At 41.5% G+C, this 26,923-nt stretch overlaps 1 protein-coding gene across 2 annotated transcripts; it reads right to left on the bottom strand.

Moving 5' to 3' along the window:
• Positions 1 to 4: 4 nt before the first annotated feature.
• hnrnpl2 (heterogeneous nuclear ribonucleoprotein L2) lies at positions 5 to 16,694 on the bottom strand. 2 transcript variants are annotated; one of them, XM_052107575.1, is made up of 14 exons: positions 16,567 to 16,694; positions 15,523 to 15,641; positions 15,198 to 15,435; positions 15,012 to 15,099; positions 14,642 to 14,736; positions 12,856 to 12,928; positions 8,826 to 8,858; positions 7,562 to 7,630; positions 7,083 to 7,339; positions 6,878 to 6,999; positions 4,101 to 4,302; positions 3,343 to 3,400; positions 2,444 to 2,548; positions 5 to 601 (listed from the first exon to the last, which is right to left on the bottom strand). In XM_052107575.1, exons 1-14 carry the CDS (start codon positions 16,651 to 16,653, stop codon positions 543 to 545), a joined length of 1,605 nt encoding a protein of 534 aa, XP_051963535.1. In that variant the 5' UTR covers positions 16,654 to 16,694; the 3' UTR covers positions 5 to 542. The 2 variants fall into 2 exon arrangements, with proteins under 2 accessions (XP_051963535.1, XP_051963537.1); XM_052107577.1 differs by lacking the exons at positions 7,562 to 7,630; positions 8,826 to 8,858.
• Positions 16,695 to 26,923: the final 10,229 nt, after the last annotated feature.

Genomic DNA, 26,923 nt, shown 5'->3' on the forward strand with positions numbered 1-26,923 from the left:
ACATTATTTCTTTATTAAATTGATTACATTTTATTTTCCAGATTGCAAATATATGCTGAGCACTAACATCTTAGGCAGCTATTGAAGAAAAAAAAAAAAAAAAACTCAAGCATTTTAAAACATGAGTCACAACTGTTCCCTCACACAAGCAATCACAACAAAGACCCATCATCACTCATTTTATTTTACAATCCAAAAAATAAAATAAAATAATAAAATAAAATTGCAGTCTCTTCTTTACTGGTTAACTTTTCTAAAAGTGAGGTGCTAAGCACAGACTTAACAGCCAAAAATGGGAAACAAAAGAAAAAAAAAAGAAAAGAAAATTGTAACAAAAAATACTGGTACAAAAGCATTTCAACTCTCCTTGTCCATTAAAAACAATATGGTGACAGTTCAGTCAGTTTCACTCTCAGCATGTGGCTCAATCAATATAAAGACTCAACACGTCTGCACTTACACTTGCACAAATGACAGACAATAAATGTAGCAGGAAAGTGATGAGGTGAGCGAAGATACTGGGACATGATGAAAGATTCTGCTCAGTTTGCATGCTGTGCAGTAGAGAAGCACAGCTTAAGTGTATATGGGTATGGGCCATCTGCAGAAAGAGAGGCACAGAGAAACACAGGATAAGTAAGCATGGCATCAGGGCTGAGTGACAGAAAAGACTTTGCTACACCATGGTATATATTTGAGCTGTACTTATTTACACATCAGAGCACATGAAAGACATAACATGGAGTAATGTGAAAATACAGAGCAGGATGTGTTCCGAATAAGTCAAGATGAGGAAGAACTGGCAAGGGTGTCATTTGGCACAACACGAAGCAGAGATGACTGATTAATTTTTATGGTTGCAAAGTAACATCACAACTTACTGCATTTTATTTAAACAAAGTAACACTGTTTTAGGAATATTTCACCCAAAAACGAAAATTCTCTCATCATTTACTCACCCTCATGCCATCTCAGATGTGCTTGACTGACTTACTTCTGCTGAACAAAAACAAAGATTTTTTTTTAAATATACCAGCTCTGTAGTTTCATACTAGTGAATTTAAGTGAATGATAACCAAAATCAAAAGCAGCATAAAATTAATCCATCAAACTCCAGTGGTTTAATCCATGAATTCTGAAGTGATCCAATCTGTTTTAGGTGAGAACAGACCAAAATGTAACTTTTTCACAATAAATCTTGACATCTGCGGTAGTGCTGGTGATCATCATTTCAAGATAGATTACATTTCCTAGCACTCTGCGCATGCATCACGCACTAGGAAGTGTAATCAAGCTTGAAATGATGATCAAGCCTAGAGACCTCAAAAAATTGGGTTATATTTTGGTCTGTTGAGTCTAATGGATTCATTTTATGCTGCCAGCCTTGGAGCTTCAAGGTTTTGGTCCAACAGAGCTGAAATATTCTTCTAAAAATCATACACATCTGGGATGGCATGATGGTGAGTAAATGAGAGAATTTTCATTTTTCGGTGAACTGTCCCTTTATTCTTAATGAATAATCATGATCACAATAAAGGGAAATCATCAACAATATGATTTGTAAATCTTGAAGCCCTACGTGACAATACAGTCAGACTGACGATTCAAAACTCAAAACTATTAGACTGTTTGTGAAATTGCCTCCCACAATGTAACTGAAGTTGCTCCTGGTGTAATTAAAAAAAAAGTTCACGCTATAGTAATGAAGGTCCTTTTTGTGTGAAATAGTTCTCCGTGGCCCTTTGAGACTTTTGCTCAGGATGTGACCTGCATTGGTGCGGTAACACCAAGGTGTGAACATTTCTTTGTCTCTGTAATACTCAAGGCCTTTGGTTGGCACAGTTATTGAATCAGGTCAAGTGGAACTTAAGTATTACACATTAATAAAATAACCTTAAATCTTGGTCCTATGATTAATGGTTATTGTCTACTGATGGCAGTCAACAACCATGCATATAAAACAACCCATTTCTGTTTTAAACATCTAAAACTGAGGCTAGGGGTCATTAACAAATAGGGTGGTAAGAGGTGAAAATAAAATAATAATAAAAAATATATATATATATAGTTTAAAACACGTGTCAAGTTCGCAGAAATGTAATCTTTGGATCCATATAAAAAAAATAAAAAAAAATAAAAAAAATTCAATTAAAAAAAACAAACTGACTCGATTTAAATAATGTTCATGTTGTGTAAAAAAAAAAAAAACATCCAAGTAAAAAGGTAGAAATATACTTTCCTCGCACCTTGAATATATGAATGTACACACCTTATGTTAAGTGTGTGACCTGAATAAAATGCACCATAGAGGTGTATTCAAGTAATTGCTTCGTGTGAAATGAATTTATGCATTTTTGAATAATTTATTAGATTGACCAAAAAATTTGCATCACATCATTGACCTGCCTTCTAAAAGTTAAATGAAGGGGATGAGGTCACTTACTGGGGTTCTTCATCTGGTAATGGTTCATCATGGCAAGGGCTTCCATTGCATCATTAACAGACTCCCATTCAAGAAGTCCTGTTGAACTCCTCTCTGATAAGGAACCTAATATTTAAAAGGATATAGGTGACATTACAAAAATGGAGAGGCATATAAAACATTACAAACAACCCAACTTTGGTTGCTGGTTACAACAGGAAAGCAAAACAGCATTCTTTTTCACATGATTTCCACAGGAATAAGCCGTTTTCTTAAGTGCATGTACTATAAACAGGGTAAGTGTGCAATGAAGCATGAAAGCAAAGATGATGTTTAGGGGTATAATAATTCAATTTGAGATTAAAATTGAATGCATTACAGAATTTAATAATCAATATTTGCTTGTAATCGTAACACCCAATGTGGTACAGGCAGTCTCAGAATACATGCCAACGGTCATACCATAAAGAGCATGCAAGAGGAAAAAAGGAGATGATTTAAATGAATAAGGTTACCAATGCAGAGTTTGAATTTCTGCAATGTTTTTCATATTCATGTGCCCATTTGAGCAAAGTTATTTCATTGTTATTTTCTTTCCTAAATATTATAAAATATTGTTCAGCTGAGTTCAGAGTCACACACACTCTGAACACACAAAGTATTTGTGTCAGCACAAAATGTAGATTCTTTAACTACAGGTGGCGCTGTCTCCAAACTGCTCAGTTATCTTCAGGACAAGTCTTCAATAATAATAAAATTCAATATGGCAGAGAGTCAGTATGGCCGATATAAGAAAAATTGGTATAGTTGAGATTTGCATTACCAAAGAATCCAAAGACATCAACTTCATGATTTTAGGACATACGGTTCAAAAGTTATGGGCAAAAATAAGCATTTTTCACATTTCTTACATCACATACCTTTTGCTGCAAAAAGTTTGACATTGGATGGGCTCTTCACTCCAAGCTCTTCACACATCTGAAAAGGAGATGAAAAAGCTAAATTACCATCAAATCATGTTTTGCTTATACAGTACTGTGCAAAAGTCTTAGGCACATAAGATGTTTCACAAAAGATGATGGTTATTTATATCTTCAGCTTTAGTGAGTCAATAGGAAATATAAATGTTAGACTCCAAAACATTACTTTTGCAAATAGAAAAGATTAGAATAGAAGAACAGGGAGCCCTGCAACAGATGTCATTGCCCCAAAAAGCCCCCCACTGACCATCGTGTCAGTCTGAGATTACATAAAGAGACAGAAGCAATTGAAACAGCCTAAATAGATAGAAAAACTGTGGCAAATTCTCGAAGAAGCTTGGAAAATCCTATCTGCCAACAATCAAGAAAAATTATGTCCAGGTGTCCCTAGGAGAATTGGTACTGCTTTAAAAGCAAAGGTAGTCATACCGAATATTGATTTAGCTTTATGTTACTGGACTTTGTATGACATTAAGTGATAGATGAAAACTAGGTCATTATTTCTGAAGACATACTCACTATGCAACATTTTTCACAAGTGCCTAAAACTTTTGCACAGTCCTCTGTGTGTGTGTGTGTATGTATGTATGTATATATATATATATATATATATATATATATATATATATATATATATATATATATATATACACATACATACACACACAAAGTATAAAAAAACTTTGATGTAAACTGACCCTGGTGAAGACGTCTGGTGAAGCTTCAGGTGCCGCATTGAAAAAGTGAAGGACGTTGCTTGGGTGCTGAATGCGGTTCTTTGCTGCCTGCTCTGGAGAAGTGAAGCGGTTATTCCTGCTGCCGTGGAAGTCTTTGAAGCTGCTCGTCCCATCGTCAAGCTCATAGGACTGGCCAGGCATGATTGCCTGCTGCTTAGACACACTAAAACACAAGAAAACCTTTTCAGTGATGAAACGATTATATATTTGCTACTTTTCAACAGAGGCTGTCAACAGTGGTAAATACAAACGGTAATAAAACTGGATTGAATTTTGCCATCCAAAGCTATTTGATGTGAACAGCTAAATGGCATGAGCAGGGACTAAAATGTATGTTTGACGAAATATCCCAGTCCTGTTGTAGTGCCAAATATCAGTTGGTATGTACAGTTGATACATAGTACACCTCCTTTTTGATTATAAACTTGAACGGTTAACATAGGCTTGGTTTTCACACCGATCTCACAGTTTTAAAGTAGCATTTCATGATGATTGGAATACTTACACATTGTATATGTTTTAAACGAATACAAAAACATGAATTATACTCTAATAGATTTGTATTTCTGAATATTAATGTCTGCCTGGCAGATGAAAATGTGAGCTAAATATCCCATAGACTTTCATTGAAAAAGTCCCCATGCATATAAAGAGATCCGAATGTAAGATTTGTGGATGACCTCTTTTGACTTAGACCAGAAACCATCTAGCAACCATTCAGTAATGTTCTTCTAATGAAGATATTTTTAATTAATTTTTATTTCTATTTTAAATTTAACTTGTCATTCCAGTTTAGTTTTCTCAGTGTTCTCTAAACATAGATAAACATTTGACAACATTATATTGAGATATTTAGCTTCTTCAGAGAATGTATTTAAAACATGTGTATTTTGTCTTACTGTACTGGCAGAGTTTTTACAGTCAAAACAAGTGAAAAAAAAAAAATCTACCAGTGCTGAAGTATCCAAAGTATTAAGATTACATAACTGACCTTGAGTAATATAAAGGAATACGTTAAAAATTACATTTTATAGCATGTATTCTGTAATCTGTAGTGGAATACATTTCTAAAGTAACCCTCCCAACCCTGCTGATGGATCATTTGTTAAGATTTACAAGGAACTTTTTTGCATGTCCTGAAAATAATAGTAATAAATTGAAATTTAACTTATGATTCAGGCTTTGTTCAAAGTTTTGTGTGTGTGTAGAATCGTGTAGAATTCAGTACCGTAAATCGAACCTAATATTCTTTATAATTTAAAGATATAATTAAATCAAAAAATTAATTGAACATTAATCTATTATCAAAACATTCGTTAGTTGAAGCCCCAAGTACTTTATGGCTGCTAAAGCCTTTACTTGTATCATTTAAATGTGTAACATTATTAAACTTCTCAGGGCAGTCTTGTGCTACCTCTATTGGCATGTTCATGTGCAAATAAAGTGGACTGTAAATGTTTAAAATGTTATAATATTGTGCATCAAAAACTAAAATTAATTCAAGGTCAATGTTTATTTTAGCTAGAGTTAAGAAAAAGTATTTTAGTGTAGTACCAGTTTATTACAATCTTGTCAGTTTTAATTTTTAATTTAGTTAAACTTTCTGCCGGATTCACAAACGCTTCACACTCCCAAGATTTGTATAAGTAATAAAGCATGAGTATGTTAGTGAATTTCAAAAAATTCGCAAATAGGAGGAGTGTACACGTTCATTCACAATCCCCACACATGAAAATGCTATATAAAGGGCACCAGACTCGCTAGATAATGTTGACATCTATGCAGAACAGTAATGAAATATTTTTTCGGAATATAGTGCATTCACACCATAACATATTTATTTAGCAATCACAATAGCATATGACGTGTAAAACAAATTCAGTTCACTCCGGCAGAAGGATGTCCACAACCATTTACCTTCTCTAGGTTCAGTTTAGCACATAGTCAGCGCCATTTGTGAAATTTCTCAGGAAAATCATGATGGTAATGTTGGTATACTTGCAACGAAGTATCTTAATAGAAATTATAGAAAATCAAATAGTGGTAGGATATTACAGATTAGCAAATCAACATATGACAATGTATGGACTTTTCTATGTTTTCCCATTGTATTGTGCAAGCACCTGCCGCTACGTGTTGATTTATTAGTTTAACAGCATTAGCATTGACCATACTTCATCAAATGAACACAATTTAGCGATGCCTATTCTCAAATTATTAATTCAAAATTTTACAGCCAATATGGCAGCGTAGTGGGCTAAATCACAAAACTGGTAACCAGAAGGATGCCGGTTCGACTCCCACAGCCACCACCATTGTGTTCTTGAGCAAGGCACTTAACTCCAGGGGGATTGTCCCTGTAATAAATGCACTTTATCCATCACTTTGGATAAGAGCATCTGCTAAATGCATAAATATAAATTCAAACTGAGCCTTTCCATTAACTTTGCCATATGTCAAGCACTTTTTGAAAAATAAAACAAAGCAGAAAACAAGGCCCACCCGCTTTTTTTTTTTTTTTACTAATCTGTTAAGATTAATTTCACTCATTGAATTTTTAGCTAATTTTTTTTCACTAATTCTCGTGTTTGATGACTGAGGCCAACACCGAATCACAAAAAAAAAATAGGGTTATTTTTATTCAAGCATAATCTTTCATTTGATTTTAGGGTAAAACGTGACCCTGAAATATTTTAGTGAGATTCACCCTACGAGTCAGATCTGCAGTCAGAACATACCATACGTTAAGCTTCTGATTGAACAGGAAGTTATTGTTGAGATGCGAGATGGCCCTATCGACAGCATAGCAGTCTCCCATCTCCACCATGGCAGCTCCAGGTTTGCTCTTCATGAATTTCACCTATATGTGGATGGAAAAGGGTCTTTCAAATGAACCTGTCCGAGCATTTTGACATCAGACTCATATTTTGACCATTTACGCACCCGCTCCACATTTCCATACAGGCAGAAAATGTTGAAGACCCGGTCTGCATTTATTTTCACGGGATCCAGGCCGTAGACCATGACCACCGGCGAGTCCGCATGTGCGCCGTATTCTCCTGGGGGTGGAGGAGGGGGGCCGTACTGTGCCCCATACCGCTGACTGGTACCACCACGCCTTGGAGCACCCATGGGTGGCCCCATTCGTCGCCCTTCATAGGGTCCACCATAGCTCTCATCTTGATATCCCTGATAACCACCTAAGAATTCGCAAATGACAAACAGACCATGTGGATCCGGGTTGTGGACAGGTAAAGAAATAAATATTTGACACAACCAGCACTAGTTTAACGTCAACACAGCACCATCTAGCTGCCACTGTGATAACTGTACCCCACTTTTTTTGTCCTTTTAACATTCACTCCCGTTTGCGAGCAAATAGGCCAAATGTGTTTATACTCGTGTGCCGTGGCGAGCCTTACCATACTCTGGAGGGTGGTCTCCCAGCAGAGCCGGCTGCCTCTGGCGCTTGTTGGGGTTGGCATTCATATCTGAGAGGGAAGAGAGGAAAGAAGGCCAAGAAAGGAAAGGGGCAAATAAACAAGGCGAGAGAGTCAAAGATGAATTTGCTGAGTGCCGACAGGACACCGACTTTGTGAATACGGACTTGACCTTTAAGATGAGCAGAAAGAGGGTCAAATAAGGGGCGATACTGTTACATGTGCCCTATTCACTACTTAAATGCCTGTCTATCACACTCACATAAGGGCTTTCTTATGGAGAGTACCAGCTCCAATCTAAGTTCTATAAGAGATCTAACAATACATCTTCACAAAATGGCAAAACAAAAAGCTCATTGTGACAAGGTATGCATGTCATATAAAGGAATGTTGCAGGTTCAATACAAATTAACCTTTGTGGACAGCATCATAATTTTAACTCATTGCTTAAAGAAAAGGTACATACTGTAATGCAGTTACAATGGACGTCAATGAGGCCAGCATTCTAGAGGGTTTAAAAGCAGATAAGCAGCTCTTATTTTTGCTAATGCACTTTTTTCAGTAATTCTTTTTTTATGTGGTCTGTACATTATGAAATTGTCTTAATCGTTTTAGTAGTGGGACCAATTTCTAAGTGGATGGTATCTGGTTATGCATTACTGATGTATTTCTGAGTGTAGATTTTTCTCTATTATTATTCCCTTTTTGGTATCACTGCACATATCATTCAAGTTTCCATTGTTCTTGGTAAATGTCTCTACGTTAACATATGTTCACATCTATGTAGATCAGTTTACACCAGCTCTGTAACACTCACACCAGTGTTCATGTTGACTGATCTTGAATGACTGGGGAAATTAACTTAGACAAAATGTCAACATCAAAATAGGTAGAGCCCCGTGTCACACCCACTGATCACATGGACCAAGTGCAGTAACAAGGTGTTTAGCAGCCGGTAAAGTTGAACTGTGAGTTCAAACACTAAAACAGCTTAATTTTGTTCAAATTGGCATCACACCCGTTCATTAATCGATTTTGCTATAAGTATATTGCCGCATTTCCTATTACTTCCATTTTAAGTTCATTCCTGTACATGCAATTTTTGCTTTTTAAAAACTGAGGAAAATGCAGAAACAATTTTCTGTGGTTAGCTGCATATAGATGTTCACTTCTATTGAACTTGGAACGCTCCTTTAATTGTAGAGAGTGAGTGGGAGAGGACAGAATGTCTACTGCAGACACACACCTTGATTGCCCCCATTGCCATCAGCATCTGCACCTGTTCAGGTACACACAGTGCAAACATAAATCTCACAGACATTTCTGAACATTCACATAACACAAGTTTGATATTCTATGTAGGAAGTTAAAATGTAGGGCACCGTGCCTTTATTTTTAATTATTTTATTTTTACAAAAAGACAAGCAAGAGAATATAGCCTATTCCTATAAGCATCTGATCTTCAAAACATCTCTACTAAGAACAACCACATTACACAACCCAACGCAGCAATGCATTTTAATGTGCCTTGCTGAATTGCATGAAGTTTTAACTCAACAGAGAAAGAGAAGAAAAAAAAACAACAACAGGGAGAAAAATGCAAGTTAGTCAAACATTTGGTCACACACCCCCATGTAATATTAGACTATGAGCGCATCACTCCAAGACAACAGAAGCTTGGGGTTACTTACAGCACAAACTCAAGGGTTGGGGTTCCAAGGTTGAGGCAGGTAGAACATGCCGTAATAGACTTCACAGCGTTCTCCTCCACATCACATTCAAAAACTTTCCATTTCTTCCACCCACCAGTCCATTCCACTTCCAAAGCAGTCTTTGTTTCAGATCACTTTCAAAGCTCCACTGAGGCTGGCGTATAATCCATATTCTCAATTCAAAGCCTTTCTTCCCATGGATGTTGAAAAGCTGGGAGCAATTTTTGCCCAGTTCAGATTGACTGGCATTTCCACTAGGGACACAAAGCCAACCTGCATCATACGGAAGGTGTTACACAGTAGTCATATGACTGAAAAAAAAGGGAAAACGTCACATATTGAGAGAGAGAGTGAGAGAAAGAGAGAGAAAGGAGGAATCGTTTAGGAGACTGAGAAAGGAACTGTCTAGAGGATGACATGTTTGGGGAAGACAGCATATCTGAAACAAGCCTCCAAGGCAGAATTTCAGGTAAAAAGTTGGCATGTTGCCTGTCTGCATGTCAGTGCGTTGTCTGCAGTGTCTTCTGTGTCTCGAGTGGTTTTAGTGTCATCAGCTGTCAGGCGTGTTGATTTGTAGGTGGTGTGTGGGTATTTGTGTTGTGACGATCAGCGAGGCGAGAGAAGACGTAGCCCAGAGAAAGACAGACAGGTTCAGAGAAGGCTGTTTGTCTGTGGATGTCAGCAGTTTGGCATGAATGAAGCATTGTGTTGTGATGTCACTTGAGGACAAGTGTCAAAGAGATCCCTTGTTCGCAGTGCGGTTAAGATGGTGTGTCACGGTGCAGTGTGTCTTGTTCTTGACCCGTAAAAAAACACGGGAGAAAGTTGAAAGGGTGTAGGAGCCATAATTATTGCAACCCCAAATCCTTCAATGTGTTGTGAGGTAAAACGGGTGGCATGTCTTCGTTGGTTTTTGAAAAGTGTTGATTCTGTAGGAGGGTGGTGAGTGCTAAATGTTGAGTGATCACGTGTTTGTCAGGATGTCCTGCAGTTTCACGGGAGTAAAATGAGTGTTTGTCCTGGAGACATGTTGATGCTGGTATAGGAAGCAGTTGTTTTGTTGACTGGTAGTATAGAAGTCTGAGGAACTTGTGTCTTCAATGAAATAAAGGAAATGTCCCCAGTGTCCAGATGTACTGAGTGTTGAATTTGTACTTGAAATTCTGGAAGTTTGTGTGCTTTAATATTGGTTTCAAATGGTGCTTTCACACTTGGTTCGATTGCTTGGTCTGAACCAGAGTTCGATTACACCCCCAAACCCTGCTGGTTTCTGTTCACATCATATTTGGGCCTGAAATGTGGTGCGATTGTCATCAATGCGAGCGCCACGAGTATGAACACTAACTAGATAACGACTCAGGAGAAGACAACCACCAAATCAGCTTCACAACTGATGTGAAATATGTGAGCCACTCTTTAAAGGCGATTCTTTTGGAGACAAGCAGGTATTAGAAATACATTATACCACAATAATTGCGAATTCCGCCAATCGTGGTTCACTTCTGCAATTTACGACGATTGCGTTCATATATATATATATATATATATATATGTGAACGTAATCGTCGTAAATTGCAGAAGTGAACCACGATAAAAAAAAAAAAAAAAACACAATTTCAAACTAACCCAGGTGCAGTTTGCGAGAATTCACATCAACCATGCAAATCGAATTTTAAAAGAACCCTGGTGGGCACCAAAAGAGCTAGTGTGAAAGCACCCTAAATGTACAACATGAATGTGAGGTGCAAATGGACATGAGCAAGCACCAAAGAACATTTCATTCAAAAGTCTTCAAAAGGTTCGTTAAACTGTAATTTGTTTTTGATCTGAACTTCTCTGGGAACATCTTTGATGACCAAACAAATATCTACATGAAAAATAAACAAATACCATGAGCTAAAATCATGCGAGAGGTCTTAAAATCCAAAATAAAAACTGACCCCATTTACTTTATAAATGCACATTCCTGGTCATATTGTGAAAAATAATTGCACGTTATTCTAAAAAACTATTTTTATCATACATCTAAATGTAATAACTTTGACTTTTCGGCTGATGCCACCAAGGCCTTATACTTTTCAACCTCTCCCCTCCCTCTACCTGTCATACAAAGAGCACTTTCTTCATTTCAAACAATTACTGACAAGAGGTAGAAAAATATATCGGTTTTACAGATTAATTGTGGCAATAGTTACTTTTTGGAGCTATCGGCACTCTTGATGTGCACATCCACTGTTATTTCTACATTTGTCTACTCTTGTCAAGCGGTGATTACATCTGGATACATAACTGTGAGTGTTGCCACCTTGTGTACCCACAAATAAGTGCAAATAACTCCAGATCCATGCGTGTTTAGAAAAATTGGGTCGCACTTCAATTCAGTGCTCGAGCACTCTGTTGATCTGTACACAGACACCTAGCATCCTGTCTTACCGAAGTATACTTTGAGCTTTATGTTATTTTGACTTACATTGTCTTATTGTGAAGTCTCTTAGTCAGATGTTAATGTACTCACATGAACTTCACAAATAATTCAATTCTACCATGGTGCAGGTAACAAGATGAAATATAAGATTACTTTTAAAAGTCTTTCAAAATTGCACATAATGCAAGGCTACAATAAAAATTGAGGTAAATTATTCCCTCATGAGGTCCAGACAGAATCCGGTGACTTTTTTCAGGAAAATCTGTGTAAGGGATTTAAACATAGCAAAATATATTAAATGAACCAGAGCACCACAGTCTTTGCTAAATTGGTTGCTAAAAGCATTATGAAATTTCATAAAATTGCAAGGGATGGGGAATGTGTTGAAAGTTGTCAGATGTCACAATTCTGCAGAAATCAGCTGAGTTTTCGGCAGTGTTCAGTCCACGCAGATTCTGTCCCATGAATGACAGCAACTCGGAGATGATTTTTAAATAGAGTAATCGAGGATTGTCAACACCAAGAATTATTGGTAGTTTTTTTTCTGTCTATTTGGTTTAAATGTACATATGATGTTAAAATTCAACAAAAATAATAATGAAAAAAAAAAAAAGTGCCAACAACTCAATCCAGATATCTCAGTATTCAACATATGAAGAAAAGAGCCATGGACAGAATCTAGTCCCAGGTTAAGTTTCTTGTTTCAGTCAAATATACATCATATTATAAAAGTAAAACTGGTTGTGAACATTATATCATGTTTACTTGAGCTTGAACTTAAGAGCTATAGAAGCTGTCAGAATGAACCATGTACTGATTGTAGGCCTCTGTGGTGCTTACCCAGTTAGCCACTTACCCCTCACACCATGGACATGTGATGGGCTTTGCTGGAAAAGGAAGCTTAGGCGATATTAAGAGAATCGTGATCGAAGGATGCTTTAGCGATAAGGGATATGGAATTATCTCCCCTTCAGAGCCATGAAAACATACAGTGTGGACACTGGTAAGCTTAACACTCAGCGCAGGGGAGGTGAAAAAGTGGATCCACCACTAAGATGCCCCAGTCCCACCCTTATATTTCCCCACAGTGGCAGAAAAGGCGCTGAGCAATGTCAGAGCATACATAGGGTTAACGTTACCTTGGCTGCCCAGGTTCGGATTGGTATAGTCAAACGTGTCCTGGTCATTCTTGAACACATTGAGGCGTGTTGGCTGGAAGGAAAAAAACAAATAAATTAGAACTGTCTAAATTAACATATTAACAAATGCGCTTAATTTAAAATGTTTAACGCGTTAATGTTTTTAAACGCAAATAATACATTTACCAACATGAAATTAGATTGACATTTTATGTAGCTCCGTGTGATATCTAAACACTGGTTGGAACAGTGCGGAACCTTTGCGATGTGTCCGTGGACATTACTCTGACGTATAAACAACAAACACACACATAACAGCGATTCTGTGCATGTTTGTCAACAATTATCAAGTGATGGAGAAAAGACATCACAAAACAAACCCAGATGGAAAAAATATAAAGTAATTTGGACCCTTTGTAAAGTGAAATTTAATTACCACAGCAGCACGTCGTCTTAACTGCTACCTAAAAGCCAACTACACGCTACATGGCACTGACGAGGGGCCGGCTGTGATAGGCTAGCTTGGAGTTCTGCCGACAAGCCACTCAAAGTCCAAACAATTTCAAATTTGACCCAGTTGCTGCTGATCTTTTAGAGCATAAGCTAATGATTATTGGACAATTTAGCTGTAGTATCATTACATGGGTAGTGCCAGCGCTAAAGCAGCGCAAAACGTTGGCCGTGTTCGCAACGGCATATTACATATGGCAGAAGCAGCAAAAGCACTATGGGTAGTAAGCCATTACGATTTTGCCCGTTCGACGCAGCGCTTTTAATGTGGAGAACAAACTTTAAAGCGGTGTTTAATGCTGGCAAACAGTCAAGCGAATTTTGAGAAAGCGGCTTCACGATTGCTGTACTGAAGGGGATGATAAAGCCTGCTGGCTGATAATGTTTGAGGGTTTAAGAGATTTAATATGCCCTGCAACTAATATCCATCCTACAGGAACTAGTACTTTCAATTAGTAAACCTCCAAATTAGGCTGCATACACATTAATCTGGATACATTTGAAAACGTTTCCCAAAAGTTACTCGTCAATGGAAGTGTGGCCCGTTGTCATTTCCATGTACAGTCTGAAACACAATTGTCCTCGTGTTGTCACCAGACAGCAATTCATAGTAAACTTTGTACAACCTTCACATTGCATTCCTACAATGGCAAAGTAACATTTATCTTAAGCAACACTATCAAAGCGGATAGAAGGCATAATAACGCCACTAAAACGTGGGACACCATCTTGATTTTTTTTTGGGTTGAATGGATCACATAAATGTCACATGACAACAAATATGCCATCGTTCACGAATATCTTAGGTTTCCCTGTCCACACTAGAGTGTGAAGACTGCGTATTTTTACATTTATTTATCCACTTGTGAGAGACTTTTTGGACAAAATGCCATATCAGTATGGCCAGAAGGCCAAAGATGTGTTTTCAATCAAACTTATTAGTGTGGATGTGGCCTTAGCGAAAGTTAAATGTTTCTTGAATTGGATCCATTTCAGTGCATTTCCATCTTTATACTGTGGAAGGCTTTATTTGGAAAATGGTAAAAAAAAACAAAGTTACATATTGTTTGGGTTTCTTTCAACTATTAGTCAAAATTAGGAACTTTCTAAATTGTATATTGCCGCTATACAATTAACTATAAAAAGAAACATGCAATTAATCGCAATTAAATATTTTAATCGACTGAGAGCACTAAAATAAATATATTTTACTCTATCACACATTCTAAAGCAATAATATTTCTCAATTGAATAGTTTGAAATTCAAGAACCTCACCTTAGCATACTCTATCTTTAGAGTGCAGCAGCCAGAGTATATATCAGCCCCGTTGAGTGAAGCTTTGGCCCTTTGGGCACTCTGAACGGAGTCAAATGTTTGAGGAATTAAAGAAATTTTCATGAAGTAATTTGAAGCATTCTTGGACTGCACCATACTTTACAATTACAAAAGGAAATGTTCATTAACTTGGAAAGAAACTTCTCAACAATGTTTTTAAAACATGCCTAGCCCAGACATCATAAAACACAAGCACGAATGTAAACAAATTAAATTGATAGGTGCACAAAGAATCAAACACAAATTTAGAGAATTTACAGAGTTGAAGACAACAGCTGTGACCTAACCGCAGTCTGAAACAGTAAAGGATATTCCACCATGGCCTGCACACCATTCTTCCTGAAGATGACAATTCTTTGAACAGGACCACAGTTGTTGCAAATAGTATAAAGAACATCCTGTACAATGATAACAAAAATGTTACACATCTAACACACAAACATCTTTAAAGTGAAATGAATGCAAGAAGTATGATTGCAAAGTGTGGGTATTTTACCGTGGTAATAGGATAAATGGGGTTCATGATTGTGAGAAGCAAAACATTGTTAACACTGCGGGAGTCATCCGGGTCACCTGGCCTGGAAATCTTCTGACTGGTAGAGTAGTTTACGAATGCAGGATGTCCGGCAATGTAGATCTGGTTGTCGTTGGCATAAGTAACTGCATTGCAAGATCCACTCATATCCTCATATTCAACCAGGGCTTGGCGTTTCTTGGGCATCAGCACGACATAACTGCAGAGAGACTGAATGATCCACAACGCACCTCACGACATACATGGTCAAAAAGCAGAGCAAAATGTAACAGTTGTAGCAAGTTACCTGATGGTTCCAAACTCTTGAAGAGCTTCAACAATGTCTGCCTCCAAAACCCCATCCACTAATCCTCTGACATGCACCACAAGGGAGGGAAGCGTCTTATGAGGGTCATCATATCCTTCCTGCAATATATACAATCACATCCAACAAGCATGGATCATTACACGTACGTAAAATGTAACTTGCGTAATTTCACATAGGTAAACGACGCTTCCCTCCCAAGTGTTGGGTAAGTTACTCTAAAAAGTAATTAATTAGTAACTATTAATTACAACGTCTACAGTGTAATTAGATTACTGTACAAATTACTCTGTCTGAAAATTGCATTACTCATTACTTTGTAAAAACCTTATAAAACTCGACCAGATGAAAAATACAAGGATAGACATGAAACTATTCTTTTAATTCTTTCAAATAAATCATAAAATCTAAGAAATTATTAATAAACTGGCCAAAGAATTTAATGGGGCAGCATTCAATTAGAAAACATATTTTAATGTTATATTCAATATTGTTTTCTAAAAAAAAATTCTATAGTCTATACAGTATTTAACACAATTACATCAGAAGTGTACTTAAATTACTGAAAAATTAAAAGTAATCCCTTGACATTTTATGAAAAAAATTAATTACGGTAATGAATTACTTAATGCATTAAACCCAACACTGTTAACAAGTGAGTTACATACATTTGTAAATACTTATTAAATGTAATGTTGATAATCATGTATGCAAAGAGCAAGGTTACATGCGGCGCAATCCATTCATTCAGCCGCCTGTTAGTATCTGTGTGGCGTAACAAATAAATATATTTCGCACATATGCATAAAATATTCACAAAATTTTCATCTCACATTGTTATATTTCAGCAGCTGGCGTGTTTATGTAATAATTGTGCAGCAGTTTAGACCTCAGTTTGCTGTGACTCAATTGTTTGGTTAGCTGGTGGCTAACCAGTGCTATTTCAGCCAGCTAGATGACTTAAGCTGTGCCAAATAAAATCTTTTGTAAAACATCTGACAATATTGATATAAAGATTCGTCTTACGGTGGCCATTCCCCCGTCGCTATCGGTTTTTTGGCGTTTTGTCGCTCTGCCGCTTTCGCTGTAGTAGCGGGCCGTCTGCGTCGCCATGTTGTCCCGTTACAATTGTCGTGAATCAAAATGAAATGGATGGAAACTACAGAAAATGGGGCAGTCGAGGATACGCCCTCAAGACAGCACTGGGGAGTATTATTGGTGAACATTTGCCGTCAATCATCCATGTAAGCAAATAAAAACAAAGCGTATCTATGTGTGTCTCGCAAGACGAATAGGAACACCCAGAGCTGGGAACACCCACTCCAAGGAACGCCCCCCTTGGATCACAAAGCGATTCAATTGGCTGAAAGACTTTTACAATCATACGCCATCGCTGTATGATTCAAGTTGTCACTCTCAACTATGTAAATATGAAACAAAATTCACATATCATATCATATAATTAAACCGAAGATATAAGTGGTGAAATACAATAAAAAAATAGTTGTTTTCTCCAGTTAGCTAAACTGTTAGCATATTAGCTTAGCATACCGCTAGTTACATTGTGGCACAACTTTCACAATGTAAATGCATGAAAATGCATTTTCATGACGTTTCACCACATTGTGGTCCGTGATTTGGCAATACAGTATTCACTTTAAACAGCGCCTCTTAATCTGTATCAAGTGAAGTGAACTGACGAACTCGCTATCACACCTTTTTATAGATTTTATCTCCTTATGAAATGACAGTGGAAACTCATAACACCACTAGTCTGCTTGAGTAATTGAAAAACTGAAGTGTTTGTGGTGATTTTTTAAGCAGGGCTGACAAAAATAAACACTGTTAAATTGCATTTAACCTGATTTTATGTTTGTTAGTTTGTTAGAGGTCATTAAACACTTAACAAGATCAAATGTTTTATAGTTGTTAATTCCTACCAAACAAAATCAACCTATGTACATAGTGGAGTTAAAAAGTCCACATAAAAAAAATTAAAATGGAATCAAAACCTAATTTAAAACTGAGAACGTTTTTAAAAATAACGTTTTAGTATGTAAAAAAGAGACAAAACTAAGAAACTGTTACTCCCTCAGCACCTGCCATCTCCCCTGCACGCCTTCACCTGGAGATTTCCTGGAGAGATGGACACTTACTAGTTGGAGTACTTCCTGTTTTCAATCCTACCGCAAACTCCCTGAACCCATCTCTCTTCCTTTCGGTGTGTACCATTGCTGGACTGCTAATCTGGCATAGCGGGCATTTTCCTGTTGGGCCGACACACTTTGTGGTCGATCATGGCGGACTGGCCATCGGGAAAACCGAGTGGACCGGAGTTTCGGCCGCGCAATGTGCCGAATGGGCCACGATAAACTAAAAAGAGCAGCCGCGTTATGCAGAACGAACCACAAAATGCCGCCGCTATATGCAGAAAAGGACAGCAAACCCCCAACCGCCAATTTCTCTTCCCAGTACTGCCCTGGTATGTACCACAACCATCCTCCCAGAAAAGGAAATGCCAACCCTACCACAATGCTACTCGGATCTGCGGTAAGCTTCCAGTAAAACAAAAGATACCCAACTTCCTCCTCACCATTTCTGTGACTGTGCTATCAACCTTTTGCCAGGCTCCTCTCCTCCACGTGGACAAATTTACCCCCTATCTGAACCAGAGATTAAAGCTATGGAAGAATACATTGAAGAATCCTTAGAAAGAGGTTTCATTCGACACTCCACCTCTCCAGCTTCAGCAGCCTTTTTCTTCATAGGGAAAAAGGACAGGGGTCTTCATCCATGCACTGACTATCGAGGCCTGAACTCTGTCACTGTCAAGTATCGGTACCCCCTTCCTCTGGTGCCACCTGCACCAGAACTGTTAAGGAATGCCAAGATCTACATTAAGCTGGACCTTAGTAATGCCTACAACTTGCCAATAGTCCTTCAGTCTTCCAAGGCTTCGTAAATGACATTTTCCAGGACATTATTGGCAAGTGGGTTCTGGTTTACATCAATGACATCTTGATATTCTCGTCTTCCCTTGATGAACACAATCAGCTTGTCAGAGTGGTACTCAACCGTCTTATTCAACATCAGCTTTATGCCAAGATGGAGAAATGTGAGTTCCACCAGTCCATCATTTCGTTCCTGGGCTATATCATCTCACCTGAAGGGGTTGCCATGGATGCTTCCAAAGTACAAGCTGTACAGCAGTGGCCCTTACGTGTGTCTATTAAGGAGTTACAACGCTTCCTTGGCTTTGCCAACTTCTACAGGCATTTAATCTGAGGTTTCAGCTCGGTAGCTGCCCCACTCACCTCTCTGCTCTGTGGTAAAGCCAAAAATCTAAACTTGACACCTTCCGCTCATCAAGCTTTTGAAGATCTCAAGCATTGCATCACCACTGCCCCTATTCTTCTTCACTTCGATCCCTCTCGACCATTCGTACTAGAAGTCAAAGCCTCTGACTCTGGAGTAGGTGCGGTACTCTCTCAGCGACAAGGATCTCCAGCAAAACTCCATCCCTGTGGATTCAACTCACGCAAATTATCTTTGGCTGAGAAACTACGATGTCGGCAATCGAGAACTTTTGGAAAACAGCATTTGAGTAGTGGAGACACTGGTTAGAGGGGGCGCATCATCCTTTTCTGGTGATTACAGACCATCATCCTAAAGTACATTCAATCAGCCAAACGTCTAAATCCTCGTCAAGCCAGATGGTCTCTCTTCTTCTCCAGGTATGACTTTACAGTCACCTTTCGACCTGGTTCTAAGAACACCAAAGCTGATGCTCTTTCCCACATTTATGATTACTCCAGTGATAAAAACCCTGTGACCTTCATCATTCCTCCTACTCTCCTAGTTACTCCTGTACAGTGGGATATCATGGCCGATATCACTCATGCTCAGAACCAAGAACCCACTCCTGATGTGAATAATTACGGTAAATTACAGTTAAAACAATAATCGGGTGTTCCCAGAATTCCCTGCATGGATATAGTTATGTTTCTTCTTAATTTTCTTCTTATTTTAATATCAGTTATGTACTTTGGGGTGTTCTGTGTTATATCTGATGTACTTTAGTTAATATTTGATGGTGTTTAGTGTTTGTGTGAGTGACACTGAGCCCTGTCGCTACATGTTTATAGGTCATTCATTGCTCACGGAAGGCTCACTATTGATGAACTTCATGTCATCATGTGCTCTTCTGTAATGTTTCCAGTGATTAACAATACCTTCTGTTAAGTAAAAAGCAGATTTTTATAGTTTTTTAAGTTTATGATGTTTTTGTTACTGTAAATTACAGATTTGTTTTTACACAGTGCTTTTATGGTCATATAAATTACAACAATTTTAAAGTAAAGTTGTTTACATTTTTACTCTATTTTTTTTTTACCTAATTATTCTGGCAACCACAACTGCCAGTTTTTTTTTGTAAAAACAACAAAATTTAATTTTTACAGTGTGCTTTATTATGGCAAGTAAGTTAAATAACTCCCTTGTATTTCATGTCAGATATTATTGCTTAATGAAAAAAAAAACATAAGCACATTACTCCACTGTATCCTTGTTAAGCCCTATTTTCAATGATCAAATGTTTATTTACAAGAGCTCAACCATGACTCATCAATGCTAACCTCAAATAATGTTAGAAGACATTAGATTGCAAAGATTAAATGAAATTCTTAATTGCAAAGATCTGTGAAAAAGCAATACATCAAAAAGATTTATATATATATATATATATATATATATATATATATATAAAGGCTGACAGAATAATCAGTCAACCTCTCCCTGTATATCTTTTAAACTAGTGGCAGAAAATGCCCTTGAAATGTAATTTGATGAGCAAATACAAAAATACAAAGGCATGACGATGTACAATGATGTCTTTATTGACATATGAAGTACAATAGTACAATAGATAAACAGTATATTCAAAGCTAACTATGTGGCTTCACTCTGTTCAGACACCATTTCTTTTTACATAGCAACAATAGAGAGCAGAGCAACAAATATAAGAGCAGAGACAGGGGACACAGTCTGAAACTGAAAGTTTCTAAAATCACAAGTATTAGTTTTGCATATGGTTGACTTTTAGAGATAAATAAACATGGCATTTAAGGCTCAGTTGATTGGCTAAATATAATGTTTCTATAACTGAATGCCCATGAGCAAATATGGCAGCATACTTTCAGAGGGGCATGTGCCAGTCCAGCAAATGAGATGAATGGGAATCCTAACAAATCGTATCGGTTACCTAACGTAACCTCGGTTCTCTCTAGATGAGGGAACGAGTATTGCGTAAGCTAGCTTACGCTACGGGAAAGATTCATCTTTTCTGAGATATTGAAGCCAAAAAATTATCCTTAATTTTTGTATCCATTGTCAACGCAGTCGCGGCAGCTGCAGACCTTGAGCGGGCTAGCTAGCGAGCTCATAGGTTGCTCTGCGGCAACTGCTGCAGCCTATAGACGAGCTTGGGCTGAACTCGCATCCAATGAGAGGCGTCCGCGCTCACTGCAACAAAGCCCGCCAAAATGGGCGTGACTAGAGTGCATATAAGCGTAGTTCGTAGGCTGGAACCCTGGTTTTCATTGACTGAAGCGAAAAGTCAGCTGCGTGGCGCGAGCACGGCGGCTACGCAATACTCGTTCCCTCATCTAGAGAGAACCGAGGTTACGTTAGGTAACCGATACGTTCTCTTCACGAGAGGTTCTCTCGTATTGCGTAAGCTAGCTTACGCTACGGGAACCCATTGTCAACGCCGTCGCGCTCAAGCATCCACTGTATGAGCCCCAGGGAATTAAGGGGGACCCGTGGGAGCCCTTATGAGTGGGGAAATAATATTTGGCCGGCAAGAATGCGGGTCATTGATTGTGTAATACATAAGCACATAGTGGGAAGGGAGCGACAGAGCGGCGGTGCCGGTCTGTGTGGAATGTGTCCCATCAGTGCAGCTCACCAGGGAGCTGTAGCGTATTAAACCGCTAGTAGTTTTGCCTGCAGAGCGGGCACTTCCATATTGTAAAATCTGACAAAGGTGGAGGGAAGTCCATCCGCTGCCACACATATGTCGTGAATGGAAATCCCGCTGGACCATGCCCACGAGGATGCCATGCCTCTAGTGGAGTGAGCCCTAATGCCCAACGGGCATGGCAGGTCTTTTGACGCGTATGTAGCAGCAATAGCGTCCACTATCCATCTAGATAGTGTCTGTTTCGAGACGGCGAGACCTTTGGTGCGCCCTCGAGCCAAACAAGCTGCTCAGAGCGTCTGAAAGCGGCGGGCGCGCAGTATACAATCTCAGTGCTCTGACCGGGCAAAGGAGATTGGCGTCGCGTTCAGCTAACGGATGCTGGCAGCGCCGATAGGGAAATGACCTGTGCTCTGAAAGGAGTACCGATCACCTTGGGATCATAGCCGTGTCTAGGCTTTAAAATGACCTTGGAGTCACTTGGTCCAAACTCAAGACACGCATGGCTGACAGACAGCGCGTGAAGGTCTCCCACACGTTTGACTGATGACAGGGCAGTCAGAAAAGCGGTTTTGAGTGAAAGGTATTTCAAATCCACGGATTGAAGTGGTTCGAAAGGGGGCTTTCATAGTTTCGAGAACTATAGAAAGATCCCAGATAGGAACCGATGGAGGCGCGGGGGTTCATCCTTCTAGCTCCCCTGAGGAAGCGGATGACCAGCTCGTTTTTACCCCATGACTGGCCGTGCAGGGGTTCAGCTGAACGCCACAGCGGCCGCCACATACACTTTGAGCGTGGATGGGGATCTGCCCTTATCCAGCAGCTCTTGTAGAAATACTGAGCAGCGACGACACCCCACATGTCCGCGGGTCCAGGTCTCGGTCGGTGCACCATTTTGAGAACACAGACCATTTTGGCGCATAGAGTCTTCTCGTGGAAGGGGCTCTAGCGTGTATGATGGTGTTTATTACTCCTTCTGGCAGAGCGACGGGTAGTCGTTGATCACCCACGCATGCAGCCCAGCGCTCTGGGTGGGGATGCCAAATTGTGCCGCGAGCTTGAGAGAGGAAATCTGCTCTCACTGGGATGGGCCACGCGCTGTCAGTGACAGCTGCGTAAGCTCGGGAACCATGTCTGATTCTCCCAACGGGGCTATGAGGAGCACCGAGTGGCGCTGCTTCCTGATCCTCTGCATTACCTGTGGCAATAGCGAGGCGGGAGGGAAGGCGTAAGCGGGCGTCTGGGCCAGTCCTGGGCCAGCGGCGTCCTCGCTTCGAGAAAAATATTGGGCAGTGAGAGTTCTCTTTGGGCGCTAAAGAGGTCTATCTCCGCTCTGCCGAATAGGTGCCATAACGTCTGGACTGTTTGAGCGTGCAGGGACCATTCCCTGGGGAATATTGTCTCTGGACAGTCTGTCCGGGCCGTCGTTCAGGTGGCCTGGCACGTCGCGTCGCCCTCAGCGGCGCAGGTGGCACTGGGACCAACTCAGTATGCGTTTAGTCAGATGGAAGAGGTTCCTGGATCTGACGCGCCCTGACGGTTTAGGTAGGATACCACAGATCTGTTGTCCGAGCGGACCAGGGCGTGGTGACCCTGAATGACCGGGAGAAAGCGCCGCGGCGTGCTCGACCGCTATCATTTCCAGACAATTTATGTGAAGGAGCTTTTCCTGAACTGACCATAGGCCGAAAACCGGAGAGCCCTCGCGAGACGCGCCCCAACCCGTGTTGGACGCGTCTGTCGAGATGACTTTTCGGCGAGATACAGCTCCCATTGTCACTCCCGCTGATACCATTCGGCCGCTGTCCAGGGCTGCAGAGCTGAAATACAGGTCTGAGTCACCTTGATGGGCTGGCGGCCTGTGGCCCAAGCCCGGCGAGCGCGGGTGTTTAGCCAATGCTGAAGCGAGCATGTGCAGTAAACCCAGCTGAAGTACTGCTGCGGCTGAGGCCATGTAGCCTAGCACTCTCTGAAATTTCTTCAGAGGTGTGAGGCTGTTCATCTGAAATGACGCGGCTAGTCGCTGTACACGGCCGCAGCTGTGTAGATAAGCGAGCCGTCATTGCCACTGAGTCTAGTTCTATTCCAAGGAAGGAAATTGCCTGACTGGGCTGTAGTGAGCTCTTGGTCCAATTGACTGCAAGGCCCAAACTGTTCAGATGACTGAGGTGAACTGTCCTGTGAGACAGAAGCTCCGTATGTGATTGTGCCAAAATCAGCCAATCGTCCAAATAGTTCAGAATTCGCAAACCCTGACTCCGCAGGGGTGCGGCGCCCGCATCCATGCACTTCGTGAAAGTACGGGTGCTAAGGACAGGCGAGCGGAAGGACGGTGTATTGATAAACCTGGCCGTCGAGGCGAATCTCAAGAATGGCCTGTGACGGGATTTATCTGAATCTGAAAGTATGCATTTTTCAGATCGAGAGAAATAAACCAGTCCCCTAGGCACATCTTGCGAGGAGTTTGCTGGTTGTAAGCATTTTGAGCGGTCTTTTTGCAAGCGCTTTGTTCAAAACCCTGAGATCTAATATTGGTCTGAGGCCGCCGTCTTTCTTGGGGACAAGAAAATAACGGCTGTAAAACCCCGACTTCGCTCAGGGAGGCGGCACTCTCTCTATGGCCCTTTTGCACAGAAGGTTTGCTATTTCTGAGCGAAGCATGCACGCTGCTTCCGTGTTCAAAGTAGTTTCGAGCAGCTCTGAAGCAAGGAGGGCGGCGATCGAACTGTAGCAAATAGCCCTGTTTTATTGTGCTTAACACCCATTCGGATATCCCTGGAATATCTTCCCACGCTTTGAAGCGTAATGTTAGAGGGTGAATGGCCAAATCGCTCTGATTGCCGCACACAGCAGCTGAACAGAATGTGTGGCCGCTTACTGTGCTTATGCTGGACTGCTCGCAGACAGCATGGACAGGCTGTTCTGTGAGTGACTTCCGATTGAGGTGAATGGGGAAAGAGTCACGTCTGTTAAGTGATCGCTAAGCATAGCCACGAGCACGGGACTTACATACAGAGAAGTGTTTGCTGGCCGTGTGACAGAGCGGGCAGAGAATGGGCGCCGCGCGTATTCGTGGCGCATTTATTGACTCTAACACTCGAGTGGTTCAGTAACCGCTTTTGAGTGTGCTCTGATGGGGACACGGAACGTGTAATGCTTGTGTGTAGAGGTGAACACTAGATCGTGGGTACATTTTCTACACATAAGGCTTTATTTTGGGCCGCCGTGGAAACGGCGTTTGAGTGCAGGCAAGCGGGTAATATCACCGGCTTGTTGGCTGCTGAATCCACCACTGCAGTAGCCTGAGAGAAGGGGACTGACAGAGGCGTCACGGGACTTACATACAGCTGGCCGTGTGACAGAGCGGGCAGAGGAGGGCGCTGCGCGGGCTCGTGGTGGCGTTTATTAACTCTAACACTCGGCGGGTCGTAACCGCTTATGTGAGTGTGCTCTGATAGGGACACGGGATGTGTAATGCTTGTGTGTAGGGGTGAGCACTGGATTGTGGGCACATTTTCTACACATAAGGCATGTTTACTCTTTACAAGATTTCTTTGGGTCGCCGTGAAAGCGGCGTTTGAGTGCAGAACAAGCGGGTAGTATCACCGGCTTGTTGGCTGCTGAATCCACCACTGCAGTAGCCTGAGAGAAGGGGACTGACAGGGGCGAAGCTTTGACGGTGGTCCGGCCGTGGCGGGACTGAGCCGTCGTTTTCTCAACAACGCTAGGAGGACTTCGGTTGCTCAGGTTTCAGTACAATCTTAGGCCGAGGCCCGCGAGGGGCGGCTGTCTGAGCGCTGTCGAGGGCGGCCGCCCTGTCGGCGCTGAGAAGTCTGGCTTGTTGAGCTGGGCGCTGTGAAGAGGCTGCGTGCAGGAGGCTGGTCACGTGGGCGGCCTGCAGAGGAGCTAGCGCGACGAGGCAGAAAGAGATTCATGGCTTGGGCTTCGAGAACGGTCAACAATGCCACTCACCGCGGAACCGAAGAGACCGGACAGAGACAGCGGCGTAGTGCGTTCAGCTTCTCCCAAGTCGGCTAGTCAGATCTGAAACAGCCTCTGTCTGTAAGACGGCCATGGAATGCAGAGCAGATGCGACTTGGCGGCGGCGGTACAGGCGCGGCCAACACAGGCGGAAGTAGTTCTGCAGGCCTTAGGCGGGAGCACCAGCTAGGCCGCCATCTCGCGGAGGGCGGGCAAAGGTGCGGCGTGGAGTCTGTTGGGAGCCTGTTCAGGGGCGGTGACCACTCGAGCCCGAGGCGGTCGGCGGCCTGTGTGAGGAGGCGTTAGTTCCCCGCCGACTCGGGCGGGTCCTGCTGGATTCCTGGGCGAGGAGGAGGCGTGTGAGCCTGACCACTCCTCGCTGTCCAAAGCCATGATGGAACAGCCCTTATCCTCCGCTTCTTCGTCCGAGATGGCAGCAGAGCAGCCGCTCGGCGGCAACTGCTGGCGTCCGAGTGGGCGGGGAGGGTGAAGGCGATGCTCGAGGGAGGGGCTCCGGCGAGGCAATCGCTTCTACCACTGGTTCCGGCAGCCTTTGAGAGCAGCGCTTTTACTCGCGCGGCTGAATGGAAGGCGACGCGGCGGCTCGGTCCTGAGCGCTCGAGTCGAGCCCGCAGGGTCGACATCGGAAGCTCCTCGCAGAGATCGCATCCGCCTTCAGCGAGGGCGAGCTCTGCATGCCCCAGTCCCAGGCAGAGAGCGCCAGATGGCGTGGCGGTCTCCGGTGCTGAGAGGGGCGGCATGAGGCGCAAGTGGAGCGAGGCATCTTTAAAAAGACGCTCAGTACTCTTTTGTGAAGTTCATAAGAACTAGCTTGCTTTAAAAGGATACGTCGCCGGATGGCGTAGCTCGCAGGACGGCTGAAGGTGGCGAAGACGGCCGGCTTCTTGGCGCTGTCCACGCTTGCTTGATGCCCCTTGAACGGCGACGCGGCTTCCAGTTCAGAGATGCGAAGAGCTCGCTGAAGAGATGAAAATCAGGGTTCCAGCCTCACGAACTACGCTTATATGCACTCTAGTCACGCCCATTTTGGCGGGCTTTGTTGCAGTGAGCGCGGACGCCTCTCATTGGATCGCGAGTTCGCCCAAGCTCGTCTATAGGCTGCAGCAGTTGCCGCAGAGCAACCTATGAGCTCGCTAGCTAGCCCGCTCAAGGTCTGCAGCTGCCGCACTGCGTTGACAATGGATACAAAAATTAAGGATAATTTTTTGGCTTCAATATCTCAGAAAAGATGAATCTTTCCCGTAGCGTAAGCTAGCTTACGCAATACGAGAGAACCTCTCGTAAGAGAACCTAGCTTTCTCCCTTTTACAGATTTCCAAACCTGGCGCCATCATAGGACTTCAGTATGTGACACATACCTTATGTACACAATATGCATACATAAAGCTGAGACAAATATTATGT

The sequence above is a fragment of the Xyrauchen texanus genome, chromosome 36 (assembly GCF_025860055.1).
Source record: "Xyrauchen texanus isolate HMW12.3.18 chromosome 36, RBS_HiC_50CHRs, whole genome shotgun sequence".
NCBI classification, from domain to species: domain Eukaryota; kingdom Metazoa; phylum Chordata; class Actinopteri; order Cypriniformes; family Catostomidae; genus Xyrauchen; species Xyrauchen texanus.

What these genes read in the sequence shown, in the direction of transcription:
- hnrnpl2 (XM_052107575.1), bottom strand. Translation starts at nt 16,653, where the DNA reads ATGGCGACGCAGACGGCCCGCTACTACAGCGAAAGCGGCAGAGCGACA. An exon ending in TGTGCAGGCCATGGTGGAAT is followed by an intron (nt 14,737 to 15,011) that starts ATCCTTTACTGT and finishes TTCCTCAAACAT; the next exon opens with TTGACTCCGTTCAGAGTGCC. An exon ending in TTACCAGATGAAGAACCCCA is followed by an intron (nt 602 to 2,443) that starts GTAAGTGACCTC and finishes CTCTTTCTGCAG; the next exon opens with ATGGCCCATACCCATATACA.